The sequence below is a fragment of the Ranitomeya imitator genome, chromosome 8 (genome assembly GCF_032444005.1).
Source record: "Ranitomeya imitator isolate aRanImi1 chromosome 8, aRanImi1.pri, whole genome shotgun sequence".
Lineage (NCBI taxonomy): Eukaryota > Metazoa > Chordata > Amphibia > Anura > Dendrobatidae > Ranitomeya > Ranitomeya imitator.
The window spans coordinates 153,135,995-153,154,420 of NC_091289.1; the positions used below are offsets into that span (position 1 = coordinate 153,135,995).

General features: G+C 45.1%; 1 protein-coding gene across 5 annotated transcripts in view; it reads right to left on the reverse strand.

Annotated features, from left to right (window-relative positions):
* The window catches only part of EVI5 (ecotropic viral integration site 5), a 206,541-nt gene that overhangs the window by 56,434 nt on the left and 131,681 nt on the right, over positions 1-18,426 (reverse strand). For all 5 annotated transcript variants that reach the window (XM_069737571.1, XM_069737570.1, XM_069737568.1 and 2 more), the window contains 2 exons: positions 13,264-13,410; positions 9,587-9,682 (listed from right to left, as the gene is read on the reverse strand). In XM_069737571.1, coding sequence (XP_069593672.1) covers positions 9,587-9,682; positions 13,264-13,410 — 243 coding nt within the window. The remainder of the gene's footprint in view (positions 1-9,586; positions 9,683-13,263; positions 13,411-18,426) is intronic.

Consider the following 18,426-nt stretch of genomic DNA (forward strand, 5'->3'; position numbering starts at 1 on the left):
ATGTCTACTGGGCCAGAGAAAATGACCCTTGAGAAAGGTTGAACCAGTAACCATAAAATGTGGGCCCTGGCTGCCCTCAGCAGCATACAGGGGTGACTTCACTGTATTATTAGGACACATCAACGCAAGGCATTTACAAATAATGTGTGAACCGTAGTGTTTTTACAGTGAAAGAATTTTTGCATGTGTGTACTGTGAGTTAGGGAGGTACGAAAATATGAATAAAAATACCGAGATTAGCTCCTGTGTTTAGTGATAACACTCCCACTTTCTTTTTAACAGAGTGGGCATAATATGTATGAAGGAGGAAATGCCCCCAAGCGCTCATATTATTTAGGCCTCTGCTGTGTATTAGTGGGCACATGCACAGCTAGACACCATCGATAGTTACATCACTAAAAGATTAGAGCGAAGAAGCTACCTGATACGCATATGCGCAGTAAATAATTACTAAAGTGTAGTGACCGGGACCTCGAGTCACATGATCGACTCACTATGACCCCTAAAGAAGCTCGCCTAAACATCAGCGAATTATCAAAAGTCAATTGAGAGAAAAGCGCAGTAAATATCAGCAAAAGTATGTCGACCAGTTTGAGATGCCCCCGATACTAAAAGGGCGCCTGCGCAGCTACCCACAGTGAAGTAGCTACGTATCTCAGATTATAGTGGTACCTGAATCACCTAAGGGCGCATGCGCAATTATTAATAATAAGTGGAGCTAACCTAGCAAAACCACTTGTGCAGTGGCCCATTTAAAATTTAGAACTGTTCTCTGTATGAGTAAACATACTCATCTACAGTCGCTTAAGAGATACGCTATTTGATAGGATACGCAGAAATGCGGCGAATGGTAAACAAGCGATCTGCGGTCAGGTGACCAACTTGCCTAGTATCACATGAGGGTGCATACAGACCCAGCGAACATTTAACTGCAATTGCGAGAATGCGCATGCGCAGTAAATAGCAGGTAAATGGTACTAACCAGGACCTGCGGTTATGTGGTCATGTGCCCGGTCAGCTCAAGGGCGCTTGTCCAGTAACGTGTATGTAAAAAGTACCGATCAGGACCTGCGGTCAGGTGATTGAGACGCTCAAACAGCTCAAGGGCGCTTGCGCTGTGGTCGGTGCACGGAGGTGTTAATGAGGTACAGACAGTTGCGCAGGGGCTTTTGAATCTATTAATAAATACATGTAAAATACATATAAAAAAGCTTGGAAAACTTATCTGGGAGTAGTGTGTGATATGTAACGCGCTAAAAAGGAGCGCTTATAATTCGGCATATAACGGACCCATATGAGAAGTGATGACAGACGCCGAATCTAAGTACCGCCCACTCTTATATTTAATGGCAACCATTACCTAACAGGAGAGAGACTGCTGTATCCTCACATGGAGGAATTCACCATATAGGGAGGCTGTGTCTGCCACTGCAGAGTACCTCCATTAACCTGGACAACTTCCCCTGATGAACCCACACAACGGGGAGGGAAACGCGTCGGGAAAGAAAAAGAGGACACTATCCAGGGTGGCTACATTTGTCAAAGGGCATCACAAAATAGGCTCAAACTTGGGTACTGCCCTTGTTAGGGCGGGAGTCTTATGCACGGGGCACGACAGGGAAAGTAGCCTCTATTTGTCCCCACCCATTCTGTCTCTCCCCCCCCCATAATTGTGGTCTCACGTATCCTGATACTACAGGAACCTACAGGAAATCGAGAGGCAACGACCGGGTGAGATTGTGCCATTTTTTTCTAGTGCACTGTTAACCATGAGCACCAAATTGTGATTTTAAATAAAATGTACAAGTTTTAAAGGTATACATATTAAATGTTAAGTTTTAGAGTTTAGTGGCTGGCTATGCTGTTCTGCTTGTTAATATTAGTCGGATTTATCTAGAGCAGTACGTTCAGATTTTGATTTGCTGAATTCACACTTTCACACATCAGGTTTTTTGCATCAGGCACAATCCAGCGAATGTTGGAAAAACAGATCAGGCGCAGATTGTAAAAAACTGATGTGACAGATCCGTTTTTTTGTCGGATCCGGCTAGCATATCTGGATTATTGGATAAAAAAAAAAAAAATTGGAGCATGCTCAGTTTAAAAAAAAAACAGGATCCGATGCCAGAATCTGTCATTTTCCAGATCCAGCACCTTCCGGCTCCCATAAGCTTCCATTCTAGCAAACAGCCGAAAGCGCCGGATCCGGCGCCTCCGGCTTTTTCGCCAGAGACAAAAAAAAAACGTTGCTATTGACGTTTTTTCCAGAAACAGCAGATTTGCCGTCCCCGGCAAAAACCGGACGAAATGCAAGGTCATCCGGCACTAATACAAGTCTATGGGGGGAAAAAAAAACGCATCCGGCAGCAACATTCGCTGGATCCGGTATTTTAAAAATTAGCCGGATTGAGCCTGATGGCAAAAACCTTATGTGTGAAAGTAGCCTTACCCTCCCTGGAAGAGTAACTCAGGTGGATAGGATGATCAACCTGGTAGCCACCATCCAGAAAGGTGGTAACACCTGGAACATTAAAGTCTATGGGGAGTATTGGAAGGAGACATCACCTGCAGCGTTTCAGAGAAAAACAAACATTAAAAGCCGCTGGGGAGCGAGCTGCATGGGAAACTAGTGGGACAAGCGAGTCCTCGGGGGCTTCTTCCTATACACACAGACACAAGCAGGGGGAGACCTATCACTCACATGGAGACTCGGGGAGGAGCAGATGATGACCCTCCTGTGCGACTAGCTCCCGGCAGCCTTTAAACTTTTTTTCCTGGAACGCCGCAGAGTTTCATAGGGAAACATACCAGTCTAAAGATCATACTGCCTGTGTCTGATATATGCTGCCTGTGGATTAATCAGTGTGTAAATTGAAGACTAATTACGGTACATATTTTACTTTTTTTTTAGGACTTGATTGACTGCAGATTGGTGAGGGTCCACGTTCTGAGACAACAACTGATTGTGAATAAGTCCTCCGAGAAGTGCGCACAGAGTGGATTAAATATAAAGTCATAGTATCTGCACTCTTCTGTTCAGTGCATCTTCCCATCCACTTGTTTTCCATCCATCTCTGCCCACCCCTGGTTCCTTTAAAGGGAGAGCTGTCAAACACAGAAGAGGAGGGCAGAGATAGATGGAAAGCAAGTAGGTGGCAAGGTGCACTGAATTGTTTGGCCACACCAAGGGTGCACCGATCACCTGTGATCATTTTTTGCTGACAGACTCCTTTTAAAGGGAACCCATAACCAGTTCTTTAGTTTGTGACCAATGCCAACACCTTTCAGAGCGCCTGTACTGCATTACTTAAATGTGTCCATCATCCTGTAGAATGTAAGCCCGCAAGGGCAGGGTCCTCGCCCCTCTGTATCAGTCCGTCATTGTTAGTTTGTTTACTGTATGTGATATTTATAACTTGTATGTAACCCCTTCTCATGTACAGCACCATGGAATCAATGGTGCTATATAAAATAATAATAATAATAATAATAATAATAATAATAATAGCAATCCCCTAATTCCCCCTGAATACCACCAAAAATACCTTATTTTCTCCCACGCTTTATATAAATGCCTTTGGTCTGGTTCGATGGGCGTAACTGAACATCGACTTTGCTTCCAAAAGCCATCCTCCGGCTATGATATATGTAGATGATGCGTGCAGTCATCCACATAGCCGAAAGCGATCTTGTGCCTGTGCATTAGCAGTGTTGGCTAGCGCAGTCGCACCTTGGTCAGCCCTGCTGTGGGCTACAGCACAAAACGTAACTGCTCATGCGCCCAGGAAACGTCATTCCGGTGAATTGGTTCTGTCAAAAAGGAACCGTACTGACGCTTCCCGGGCACATGCGCAGTTATGTTTCGTGCCCTGTCTGCAGCAGGGCTGACCAAGGTGCGACTGCGCTAGCAGACGAAGGCGCAGCATCCACATCAAACTGGGCAGGAGGATAGCTTTTGGAAGCAAAGAGGTGGCACAGACAATGAGAAATGACACCCATCGGTGTTCGGGAGATACTAAAAAAGTCGTAGTTACTCACCGATAACGGTGTTTCTCGGAGCCCATGACAGCACTACGGAGAGAGGGGATCCGCCCTTCAGTGACAGGAAACCTACAGATAAAAGGGCGGTACCTCTCCCTCGCATCAGTTGGTTTACAGAGCATCGGAGGACCTCCAGGTTAGTTTACAACAGAGAAAAAAATCATATTACAACATTTCTTAAAAGAGGAACCCCGTGCCTATACTCATACTATATACACTATATAAATTATATGTAATTAAAGGTGCTCACCGCACACGTGATGGGAGGGAATAAGCGAGTGCTGTCATGGGCTCCGAGAAACACCGTTATCGGTGAGTAACTACGACTTTCTCGGTCTCCCATGACAGCACTACGGAGAGAATTGCAGAGACTAAGCTTAGGGAGGGACCACCGCCTCGAGAACCCTTCGTCCGAAGGTTAAGTCAGACACAGAGGCTAGATTTAATCTATAGTGTCTAAAAAAGGTCGATGGTGATGACCAGGTGGCCGCTTTACAGATTTGCTCTATTGATACCTCTGACCTCTCAGCCCATGAGGTAGCTACTGCTCTTGTGGAATGTGCTCTTATACCATCTGGGATCTCATTCCCCGAGGATGAATATGCCAAGACTATCGCCTCCTTTATCCACCTCGCCAAAGTACCCTTGGATGCCCGAAATCCTTTTCTGGGACCCTGGAAACAGACAAACAGAGAGCCTTCCTTCCTATACTCTCTGGTGGAATCTAAATATTGGATTAGGCACCTTCTGACGTCTAGATTATGGAAGTTCTGCTCTTTCTCATTTTTTGGGTTTGGACAAAAGGATGGCAGGGAGACTTCTTGTGACCTATGGAATTTTGATGCCACTTTTGGCAAATAGGCCGGGTCAGGTCTAAGAGTGACTCTATCATCTAATATTTTAGTGAAGGGTGGATTAGAGGATAAGGCTTGAATGTCACTTATTCTGCGTGCGGATGTTAACGCTACCAAGAGAATGGTTTTAAGTGATAGAGTTTTAATGGGAATCGTCTCTATGGGTTCGAATGGAGGACCCGTTAACGCCGAGAGGACTAAATTTAAGTCCCATGAGGGCACTTTCTGAGCGACTAATGGCTTTGATCTTGTCACCGCCTTAACAAATCTAATTATCCATGGGTTGGCCGCAATATTATGGTTATAGAGTGCTCCTAGAGCTGCTATTTGTACTTTAAGAGTACTAACCGACAACCCCTGTTCCAGACCTTTTTGTAGGAACTCCAGTATTTTAGGAATTGAGGGCCCATCTTGGACTTTTACTTTGGAGACGGACAGAAATTTTTTCCAAGTTTTCCCATATATTCTAGTAGTGATGGGTTTTCTACTTTTTAACAACGTGGTGACCAAGTTATCTGAGAAACCCCTTTCTTTTAATAGTCCCCGTTCAAAAACCAGGCTGTCAAATGTAAGTTCGATTCCTGTGGGTGGAAGATCGGCCCTTGATGTAGAAGGTCTGGTATATTCGGCAGGACCCATGGGTCCGAGACCGAAAGCATCCTCAGCCAGGAGAACCACATCCTTTTTGGCCAGAACGGGGCTATGAGGATCATTTTCGCTTTGTTCTCTCTGACTTTCCGAATGACTGCCGTGATCAGAATAGTTGGAGGAAAAGCATAAGTTAATTTTTGAGTCCACGGAATCATAAAGGCATCTAGAGCCTGTGGATTCCCTACCGGGTTCAGTGAGCAGAATTTGTTCACCTTTTTGTTTTTGTAATTGGCGAATAGATCTATTGTCGGTGCTCCCCACATTTTTGTGATCTGATCGTAGATGGATTGGTTTAGGGACCACTCGCCTTGTTTTAACAGCGATCGACTCAGGTAATCTGCTCTCTCGTTGTTTGAACCCTGAATGTGTAGCGCAGAGAGGGATAGTAGATTTTCTTCTGCAAGGTTGAAAATTTTGGCTGAAGAACTCATGAGTGCCTGAGACCTTGTTCCTCCCTGGTGGTTTATATACGCTACAGTCACTTTGTTGTCCGAAAAAATTCGGACATGATGTCCCTGAATATAGGTCAGAAAAGAAAGAAGAGCCTGAAGCACTGCCCAAAGTTCTTTTTGGTTTGAGGATGCTGATATTTCCTGAACTGACCAGGTTCCCTGAGCCACTCTGTCCCCCATATGAGCCCCCCACCCTGTGGGACTCGCATCGGTTATCACCCGGGATATTTGTGTCACCCAAGGAACTCCCTTTGATAAGTTTTGGCTCTCTGTCCACCAACGAAGGGAATGAATAACTGAGGAACTCAGGGTGATTCGACTTTCCAATTTGTCTTTTAGTATTGACTGCCATTCGAGTACGTGCCACTGAAGTTCTCTTGTGTGGAACTGTGCAAAGGGTATCGCTGGTAGGCATGAGGACAGAGAGCCTAGTAGTGACATTGCTCTCCTTAGAGTCATGGAAGGATGGTGAATGGTTCGCGCTATCATGGCTGATATGTTGACTTTTTTGGGGTTTGGAAGTCGGCATTCTTGTACTCGGGAGTCTAATGTCAGACCTAGGAACTCCTGTACTTGACAGGGTTCCAACTTTGATTTTTTTAAGTTTATGAGCCACCCCAAGTCCGTCAAGATAGTCATTACCCGGTCCCTCTGTTCTTTGCAACTTTGGGCCGAGTTGCTTACGATGAGAAAGTCGTCTAGGTAAGGGACTATTAATATATTTTATTCCCTTATGTGGGCCATCATTTCCGCTATTACCTTCGTGAATATTCGAGGAGCTATAGAGATTCCGAACGGAAGAGCTCTGTACTGAAAAAATCTTAATTGTCCTTTTATGGGAACTGCCAATCTCAGGAATTTTTTAGACTGATTGTGGATGGGCACATGATAATATGCATCGGTTAGGTCTATCACGACCATGTAGCAATTCGGAAACAGGATTTTTATGGTGGACTTTATTGTTTCCATTTTGAATTTGTAATTTTTTACGTATTTGTTCAGGTTTTTTAGATTTATAATGGTCCGAAAGGACCCGTCGGGTTTTGGTACTAAAAAAAGAGGGGAGAAAAACCCTTCTCCTACTTCCTGAGGAGGGATTTCTTGAATCACAGATTTTTGCAGTAGGGAAATAATTTCTCTCTCTAAAGCTGCTTGTTCTGCCACTGAAGATCTTATTTTCGTTTCTATGTACTTCCGGGGAGGGAAAGAAATAAAATCTATTTTTAGACCGTACTGTATGATGTTTAGAATCCAAGTATTGTTGGATATTTTCTTCCAGGCGGGAAGGAATGATGTGAGTCTTCCCCCCACCGTAGGCACAATGTCATTTGGAGGGCTTTTTGTCACGAGAGGTGTTGCCAAAGAGGTAACCTCTATCCCTTCTTCTGCCTTCTTCCCATTTATTCTGCTCCCTGGGGGGTCTGCGGCGGAAAAATCTCCGATTCCGAAAGGACTGCCTGAATGGGGCTGGGCCCAAATTTGGAAACCCCTTCTTTTTGTCTCCTGCTTTTTGGAGGATGTCATCCAGGGTCTCTCCAAACAGAAAATTTCCTTCACACGGAATAGAACATAGCTTTAGCTTTGTCTGGAGATCCCCAGGCCAGCTTTTGAGCCATAAGGTTCTTCTGGCTGCGTTGGAGAGGGCAGCGGCCTTAGATGTTAACCGTACGGAGTCTGCCGAGGAGTCCGCCAGGAATGCTGCTGCTGCTCTAATTGCAGGGATAGAATCCAGTAGTTTATTCTTGGGTAGCCCGTCTCTAATTTGACTCTCTAATTGATCAATCCATACCATCAGAGATCTGGAGGTGCAGGTAGCCGCAACAGTAGGCCTCAAGCTACCCCCAGCCGATTCCCATGCCCCTTTAAGAAATGTATCTGCCTTCTTATCTAAAGGGTCTCTGAGGGTACCCATGTCCTCGAACGGGAGCGCAAATTTTTTCGAGGCTTTTGCCACCGCTACATCCAACTTTGGTGCCTTATCCCAGGAAGTGGATGCGTCATCTTCGAAGGGATACTTCCTTTTAAGCGAGGGCACTGAAGAGTTCCTCCTATCTGGTTTTTCCCATTCTTTTTTAATTAGGGATTGGACATTGGGATTTAAAGGAAAGGTTTTCCGTTTTTTTTGTCCCAAGCCACCAAACATTACGTCTTAGGCTGTTTTGTCAGGTTTAGGCTCCTCCACCCCCATAGTAGCCCTAACGGCTCTCACTAAGGCATCCACTTCCTCGAGTGGAAAACAATGTCGGCCTGAATCTTCCTCGGAGGAGGATAGGGAGGAGTCAGAATCGTCCGAATCTGCGTCTTCAGATGAGGATCGGACAGAGTGGGATTGTACTGTTTCCTTTACTTTATCTTTTCCTTTTTTGGAGGAAGATACAGCATTCTGAACCTCAGATCTAATAATATTTTTTAGCTCGGATGCAAAGTCGGGAGTCTCCTCACATAGCACACGCTGGATACATGATTTACAAAGCTTTTTGTCCCAGGCTACTGGTAAAGCTTTGTCACAGATGGGGCAGGATTTGTTTTTTCTTTTCTCCAACTTCTTTCCATATTAAGGGAGAAGAGGGAGCCCAATTATAATATATACATTCACGAAGATCAACTCACCATTCGGACGTGCAGGCAGGTACCGGTTCTGGAGGGGGCCCTGGGTCTGGAATGGAAGGTTCCCGAGGAGGTGAACTAGTCTTCGCAGCAGACCTGCTGCGCTGTGTAGAACGGCTGCTAGACCCACTCCTAGCGCTCTTAGGGTCTGTCTTCTTATGGTGCTGCTGCCTAGGCTGCAGCTGCTGTGGATCGCTGTCTTCCATGATTTACAGGGAGATGGTGCGACAACTATGTGTGCACCATCTCCCTATTTGTATTTGGCGCCACCTCCGGCGTTCCCCGCACTTCCGGTCCTGCGTCACGTCCTCCAGGGAGAAGAGAAGCTACCACGCATGCGCGCGGCGATGACCCGGAAGTCCTGCCGCATTTCCGGAGCGGCGGCCATCTTAGTACACCCGGAGCGTGCGCTTATCGTCACAGGAGCTCCGGGTGATCCAGCGCCCCTTCCTTTCCTCAGAATCGGCGGCGTTCTCCCTCCGCTCACCCTGAAGAACCCCTCGGTTCCAGCGGTGGCAGCTTCGGGAGCCGGACAAGCCGCGGCAGGAGCCTCCTCGCTGCCGGAACTCGACCGCCCGGTCCATCGGTCTTCATAACAGGTACCACCGGAAAGAGGAAACCAACTGATGCGAGGGAGAGGTACCGCCCTTTTATCTGTAGGTTTCCTGTCCCTGAAGGGCGGATCCCCTCTCTCCGTAGTGCTGTCATGGGAGACCGAGAAAAAGGTATTTTCGGTGGTATACAGGGGGAATTAGGGGATGGACACAATTAAGTAATGCAGTACAGGGGCTCAGAAAGGTCATGGCATTGGTTCACACTAAAAAAAACAACTGGTGACCGCTTCCCTTTAAGATTTTATGATTTTCATTTTCTCACTTTGTGTAAGGGATCCCCCACAACACACGACTAAATAACGAGTTGGACCTCATCAGTGGAGGCCTTCACCATATTCTTTAGCATTTTTTGCCTAGGATGGATTACCTGAAATCTTAGCTCTGCTATCTGCTGATGGAGCTCGGCCACAGCCGCAATACTGTCTGCTTCTCGGAGTCTCACTGCCATCACTTCCTCCTTGCTCTGCAAAAAAGTACAAACCCCAAGTCAGACGGCATTTGGTTATGTCAGCGTGCACAGAGCTTTCTACATGTGTATCTTTCAGGTTAATCAGAACAACTAGTGCAGGATTTCTCCAGGAGATATCGGGGGACACAAAGCTGCTCAGGTACACCGACATACATGGGATACTTCCCCTAGTTTCGTTTTAATGTCAACTTTCTACTCGCATACAATACTGAACAGTAAAAAGTGAAAATCCACTAGGGGTGCGGGTGTTTCTTTCCCCTTTGTACAGTATGGATTTATTAGGAAGAATTAGGTTTACATGTTTGTAAACTACAGTATAAAATTATACAAAAATGCTAAAAATACTGCTTAAAGGGGGTCTGTCACCCCAAAATCACTACTTAAACTAAAGCACATTGTTATATAGGGATCTGCACACCGATACAATATCCCATTACCTTTGTAATGCCTAAAAAGCATTTACGGTAGTTTGATACAAGTCAGGATGCAACTTGGTAAAGCAGAGGAGATTTGCCGCACCATTCCGTCCCTTACAGGGGTATTCTCATGCTAGGAATTAGGTATAGGTAGACCCCATGAAAACAAGTTTGCAATCTTCTTTCATTCATCTGGTGTGAGAACATTTCTCTTCTATATTGTACAGCTTGTTTCCAAGGAGAGAAACAGCCAGAATATACATAGGGGGCTCATGAGTTAACTCCTGAGATCCCAGACACTTTAACTAGTGTTGGCTGTTCTCAAAGCAGTTCACCTATTAATTGCTCTCGAGCCACGTGCTTATTCATAGACCCGGTTATCTCTATATGCAAAGATATTAATCGTAGCATACACTTCAGAACAAACACAGAGACTGGAAATGTTAAATCAAAGAACTGATGAGGGGCAAACACCCCAGAACATGTGTTTGCAAATTGAGTGTCTTCTTTGGCTTTTTTTTATCCCAAGTTATGTGAAAAGATCTGTTAAAGGGCTGATATTGAAATTTAGGATTGCTACATTGATGGGTAGCTTTTTTCCGATCTGAACAGGATATTTGCAGAGTATAAACGTGTCACTGTAGAAGGACTAAGCTCAGCATTAGGACAAAGCTGCTGAACCAGAACGGTCACTCGAAGCAGCAGTGCACATATAGTACAACGGAGCACAAACTTTGCAACATTAGAGGAAAAGTAAAGAGTTTATCGAACTTTAGTAGATTTTTGCCATTGTGACTATTTACTGTAAATTTCTTCCCTTTCTTCACTATGACTGTAAAACTTTCCACCCGAGAGGTAAGAACTGGGGTCTGGTTACAGTCCATCACAATCGCACTTTACAATGAATCATTCCTCTCCTCCACTTTGCAGCTTTGCTTTCAGTTCAGCTCTGCACAGAGGCGGTGATATAAGACTTGTGAGGTAGTGACGGCACAGGCATCCACATTTCTTAGAAATAAACTGGATAAAAGCATTACGTGACGGAGTGTCCTGCAAATAAAAGAGCTAGCTGGGATTCGCCAGTGATCTAATGTTCATGGGGGTCAGCGCCACCCTCCACTCCAAAAGCAAATTAGGTCCAACATCTAGCGGTGACCGGGCCCACCGGCATCTTTTAAGGGGGTTGTCTGGTCCAAATCGGTAAGTCTGCAGTCAGTGTGTGTGACCACAGACTTATGAATCCCCCCAGCGCATGCACTGATCGCTGCGAGGATTTGCCTGTTTCAGAGTCGGAACCAGAGGGTGCACATATTCCCGGCCTGAGCCCGGTACAGTGGGCACGGCCTCACTCCATACAAGTGTATGGGGTGTTCCCCACTAGATGGGCTATGGTCCAGACTATGCATAAGTCTTACAAAACCCTTCAGTCCCAGGTCAGTAACTGGTGAATCCCTGAAGCACGCCGTGCGCGCACTGGGGATTCATAAGTCTGCGGTCACACACACTGACTGCAGACTTATCGATTTGGACTGGACAGCCCCTTTAAGGATGCATATCGCTACAAAAAGAAAAAAAAACACTTATTCACCATCCCCAAGTCCAGGGCTGAGTCTCCAACGCTGCGCCTGGTGTCTTATGGGCAGCAGAGAAGATGCTACGTCGACAGCGCTGCAGCCAATCACTGAGCTCAGCAGCTCCGCACATATAAACAGAACAGAAAGAGTTTGTATGTTCTCTCCGTGTTTGCGTGGGTTTCCTCCGGGTACTCCGGTTTCCTCCCACATTCCAAAGACATACTGATAGCGCTGCGGAATATATTAGCGCTATATAAAAATAAAAGATTATTATATTATTATAGAACTCCCCGATTAGAGTCGCTGAGCTCAGTAATTGGCTGCAGGGCTGTAGACAAGATGTCAGCCAGCAGCCGATAACTGACAAGACACTCCGTGTTGGACCTGGGGAAGGTAAGTAAAGCACGTTTAAATAAACTAAGACCGTGGAATGGGATTCTAAAAGCGTATCTTTACCAAGCACACAGGAAGAGCACGTGAGGGGTGGACAGCAAAGACACTGCTGAAAAAGCAAAATACACTTGTGTCAGTGGTCCTAGAACTAGGGCAGAATGGTGCTGGGTGACTGTCCTATAGAAAGACCATGAGGGTGGAGGGAGGTGGGAGAGTGAGAACATTGGCTTGGTCAGGCAGAAGGCCAAGAAGCCCAGCCTGTGGGTTGTGGGAATGGCAGAGCATGGAGGTGCCGGGACTGTGTGTGGTGGTGAGCCGGAGAATCCTCACAGTCCGCAAAGTGAGAGCTCACAAGTCTGCAGTCATGCGGAGTGACTGCAGACTTGTAGCTTTACAGCAGACAGCCCATTTGAAGCTTGGTCACTTTTCATTAGCAGATGCTTTTTTCTCGCGTGATGTAAAGGTCATCGATCTCCCAAAACGGACTTTTCTTCGTTTGCTCACGCAACTCTTAATTTTTGAGATATGGGCCCATACTTTACTATATGTAAATCTTTGCTTTTGAAACAAATGGGTGTGATCAAGAAGAATGTCACAGAAGCTGTGAGACAACACCCACTTGGCTAAAAAGAAAAGATTTATATAAAGGGAAATGGAGGCCCAAATCTCAGGAACGGAGAAAAGCAGGAACAAAACAAAAACAATGGCAGATTCTTGATGACAGTGGCATTTCCACATAAAAATAAATAAATAAATAAATCACATTTATGACAAGTGACAGATCTTTAATTCAATGGAACTAGACAACATGAAGCTTTATTACTAGTGATGAGTGAATGCGCTTGGATAAGGTGTTATCTGAGCATGCTCTTGAGCTAACCAAGTGTCTTCAGCAAGCTCGAAATATGTTTGAGTCCCCCCAGCTGCATGTCTCCCGAGTGTTAGATAACACATGAAGGGATTATTTGTTTGTTAGGCAATCCCTGAGTTTATTGCAGCTGTCGAACAGCCGTGAGACATGCAGCCAGGGACTTGAGCATATTTCTTGAGCACGCTGAAGACACTCGGTTAGCACCAGAGCATGCTCAGATAACGCCTTATCCAGCACGGCCGCTTATCACCATTTATTACTGCAGTGTTTTCAGCAGTTTCACATCCGCTGCTCCTGATCGCTCCATATACTCCACGTTACCTTGCACTCGATCTCGGCCTGCCTCCGCTTCGCCTCGGTCAGCTGACTGTGCAGGCCCTTGTTCTCCGCTGTCAGACATTGCACCTTGGCTTGCAGCCCATTCACCTCCTTCTCTGCTCGTCGGAGATGGTTGCTGTTTATCTGGTTCTGCCGGGAGACCAAAGAAAACAAAACATTAAGATGAGAAATGATAGCGGGTTGTCAAAATGCTTTCCCTTCCGCAGCTCTTCTCTGTAAGTCCTGCAGCAGATAAATAAATAAATATTATTAATCATGAATAGCAGCAAATCACAAGATCTGCTAGCAACTGTTTTTAAGATGCACATAGCAACATAGCAAGTCCTGACATTTCTTACATTCACTTTATATCACCGGATTTCTTGGACAAAAAAACCAGAATGTAACAATGAAACCGATCTGTAGGTAATGTACAATACAGGGAGCAGACGCTGCCCCCTGGTGGCCAAACATCACATTGCCATTTCAAATATTACTACAAATAAATAGATCGCCGATAACAAATCTATTCTGCTCAAAGGCCAATCAGAACACTGGAAATAATACTTCATTTATCTGTTAAGGATAAAAATAATGGTGGCATATCAATCAGGCTAATTTGACAGAACGCTCGTGTATCAGCCCAAGAGAAAAAAAATGGTCATGACTTTACAACTGTTTAGACCAAAGTAGAATGACTTGATGGAAAAAAAAGTGGTTATATGTGCGCAACATGAGCCTTACCCACCCCCTCCCAAACAACAACAAAAAAAAAAACACACATACATTACAAAGTTATGGCGGACATTTCTGACAGTTAATTGGTGTAAACTTAAAATTAAAGAGATCTATCAAAACAGCAGCCACCACTGTGGTAGTCAAAAAAAAAAAAGGAAAGGAAAATTTAAAGGTGTACACTATCTGAATTCACTGGTGTCTGCGCTGGAAGCGGGCGATCATCTGATGGCTAATATGTGATTTACATACTTCCGGACACATTCCAACTAGACTTATCTGGCCTCACTTAATTCACTTGCATTGAGCGAATACTTGTGGCCACATGAGCGCCAGCTCCCAGGAAATCCTGAACGGTGCACACTACATGCCGTGAGGATTCACAAGTCTGCAGTCACAGAGTAACTTGAATCCCAAGCCTGGACAATCCCTCCCTTTAAATTTGCACTAAGAATTAGTCAACATTTAGAAATCTGAGATGGGAGCATGAAAGAATGAAACTTGGGCTACTGCCCGGCCATCTGAAAGATAAACTATTAGGTTAAGTTCCCACAGTGAGTTTTTGATGCTGCAGATTTGTGATGCGCAAAAATCCCAGTTTTTACAGTTCTAGTAAAGTGACCCTCAAAGCCATAACATGTAAAATTCTCGCAGGTACGAAGGGTTTTTAGAACCGATTTTCCCCATAGAAATCCAAAGGTTAAAAAAACAAAACAATAAACAAACAAAAAAAAAACAAAAAAAAACACATGTAATCTGCACAAGACTATCAGTAAAGTTGTCACAGTCAAATACCAAAAAATTGTATATATTAAAAAAAACAACAAACAAAAACACAAAACAAAAACAGCTTTATTGGAAACATGACATATTAAAAAGAAAAAACAAATGCAGCGCAAACAGTGTGATAAATAATAAAAAAAAAAAATAGTAAATCAGATTTACCCAATAGGTTTAGCCATGCTATATAAAATCTGCAACATCAAAAACTCAAATACTCATTGCTGTCTTACAAATCTGCCGAATTGTCCTGTCCGACCTCTCCACCCTGGAGGTGGCAGCGCATTTGTGGAGGAGTCTTTAGCCCTATTGCAATAACACTACCACTCGCAGAATAAGAAACGGCATCCCTGATCCATCCAGCTAGGCACATGTAGATGCTCTAAGCCCCTTTCTAGGACCCAGAAAGGACACAAATCATTATCTTTATTTTCTCCAGGATTTAGTGACTGATCAGTATTTTTTTTTTTTTATTCAAATAAATTTTTATTAAGAATAACAAGATAAATGACATGTTACATTCTTATTTTCAATACAAAGCTTTTTTCCCCCCCTTCAAACATTCCCCTTTAATCCCACCACCCCCCAACCCCACCCAACAAAGCAGCTCACCTTGCTTAGCACTTCCATCATTAAACCAATATACCATCTAATCCCTCTGCCAATAATATAAGCCACATTTAACATTACCATTAATTAGGAACCTTAATTAACTCTCCCTCTATAATACCCCTATCCCATAGCAATCCACGGAGACCACATTTTATTGAACATTTCGATTTTCCCTCTTTTTTTTATAAAACCCCTTTTCCAGTGTCAGGCCCTGCTTCACATACTGGAGGAACTCTCCTCTTGACGGCGGTTCTTCCCTAATCCAATTTCGAGCTATTACCTTCCTAGCCATGTATAACAATCTGGCAATAGCTATCTTCAGGTTGTTATCCACTCCAATCTCATCCACACATCCCAACAAGCACACTATAGGATCCCTTGGCACCTTACAGCCATACGCACCTTCCATACGACTCAAAACTACCACCCAAAAGGCAGCCAGTCTCGGACACGTCCACATCATATGGAGTATATCAGCATCTGCAGTTTTACACTTCGGGCATTCAGAATCATCACGCAAACCAGCCTTATATAGCACCATCGGAGACTTATAAACCCTGTGTATCACAGAGCTGTGACAGTCTATACGGTTCGCTCAGTGACAATCGTGGGACCCATTCTAGCACCGACTCCCAAGTCTCATTCTCCATTGGACCCAGATCCCTCTCCCACTTAGCTCTCGCCATTATTGGAAACCCCAATAGGAAAGTGTGCAACAGATCTTTATACAAAGTAGATATGACTCCCCCAGTAGTCCCTTCATTACACACATACTAGAGTACGATATCCCTCTGAATTCCAATACCTCCGTTTCTACTCTGAGCTCCAAAAGCATGCCTCATCCGCAAATACTGAAATTCCCCCGTAGGACCCAAGACCAAATTCCGCCTGTAATTGGGAAAATGATTTCAATTCACCTCGCTCAATTATTTGATACACGTATTGAATCCCTTTGACCTGCCATTCTGTCAGTACCCCCAGTGCCTCAAACTCCTGTAAGTTGCAGTTATGCCATAGCGGTGAGAATCTAGTCAAATCCGTGACCCCCCGTATATGTCTCAGCCTACCCCACAGCCTGCGTATCAACAACACAGTCGGGTATAATTTCCCCAGAGCCCCCAGGGATCCATCCTCCAAACATTGTACCACTGGCCTTCTTTTTGTCACCACTTCCATAAGCCGCTGTACCGCCCCCGATGACCCTTCATGTGCCCAGCCTTTTAAAATGCCGACTCTGGGCTGCAAGAAAATATATTTCAGGGTTAGGCAATGCCAATCCCCCATCTTCCTTGGGTCGCTGAAGTGTCTCCAGTTTGATACGCGGATGCTGTCTCCCCCATATAAAATTCCTGAACAGAGAGTTAATCTGTCTAAATCTCCCGCGTGGTATCCAAACTGGCGCATTATGAAGAATATACAGTATTTTTGGCATCAAAATCATTTTAATAAGATTCACCCTACCTACCACAGATAAATGCAGTTTAAGCCAAGCATCCGCTTTCCCTTTAAGAACACCTAAGATTGGAGTCAGATTTCTATGTATATAGTCAGTAACAGGCATAGATACCCATATTCCAAGGTACTTAAATTGGCTAGTCACCTCCAGTCGCCCATCCTCCAGTGGCTCCCCACCATCATCATCCACCTTAAACAAGACAGACTTACTCCAGTTTATCCTAAATTCCGACACCGATCCGAAACGCTCAATAATCCCAATGGCTCCCTCCAAGGACGTATCCGGGTCAGCCAGAAAGAGCAGAATGTCATCCGCATACAACGCCACCCTTTCTTCAATCATCCCATATTTAAGCCCAGTAACCTCATCAGACCATCGAAGCTTAGCAGCCAGTGGTTCCACAGCCAGAGCAAACAAAAGAGGAGAGAGCGGACACCCCTGTCTCGTCCCTCTAGCCAGTTGTATGGTCCGTGATAACTCCCCATTTACCCTAACCCTAGCCATCGGCATCAAGTGCATCAGTCGATTCCAGGATATGAACTGCGGTCCAAACCCCATACTCCGGAGCACCTGCCAGAGATATCCCCACTCCACACTATCGAACGCCTTATGAGCGTCTAAAGATGCAATAACTCTCTGGCCACAGTTGTCGGATCTGAGTTGCAAATTCATATACAGCCTTCGTAAGTTGATCGCAGTGGACCGATCAGGCATAAAGCCGGACTGGTCTGAGTGCACCAGGCCGGAAATAACACTTGTCAACCTCATCGCCAACACCTTAGCCAGAAGTTTAACGTCTGTAGTAAGCAAGGAGATTGGCCGATATGAATCCGGCTGTGTCGGGTCCTTCCCCTCCATAGGAATCACCACTATTATGGCCTCCCGCATAGATGCCGGTAGACGACCGCCACTCCTAGCCTCCTCCAGAAGTACCCTTAATTTAGGGATCAGCACTTCCCCAAAGTTTTTATAAATTTCAGCAGGAAATCCATATACGCCAGGTGCCTTCCCATTAGCCAAAGACTGCAGTGCCCGACCTAACTCCTCCTCCGTGATGGGAGCTTCCAAATCTTCTCTATGTCACTCAGCCTTGGGAGCTCCAATTCCTCAAGGACCGCCACCGTGTCCTCCACCGACCCATCTACCTGAGAGGAATATAGGTCCGCATAAAAATCCGCAAAAATGTCCAAAATCTCTGAAGTCTCAGACAGCCACACCGCTCCCCGATACCAAAGAATTAACAAAGGAAGTGTTTCTCTGGGCAGAAGCCACCATCGATAGCAAATGACCCACAGATTTGCCCTCCTGGTAAAAAGCCAGATTCATGAATTCCCTCTTCCTTTCAGCCTTACCGAGCAATACCTCCTCCAACTGACTCTGAGCTGCCTTTAGCCTCCTCCCAGCTTCCGGAGTAGACTGATCAGTATTTAATCAGATGTCTCACGTATGAAGTTTCTCTTTGTGATTTTTGGGATTAGCACAAAAATAGGGAAGAATAACTTCGAGTCCCATGGAATCTGGAAACTACTTTAGGGAGATCTGCCCATAATACGAGTCCAGGATCTGTGTGAAGGGAGGACCTA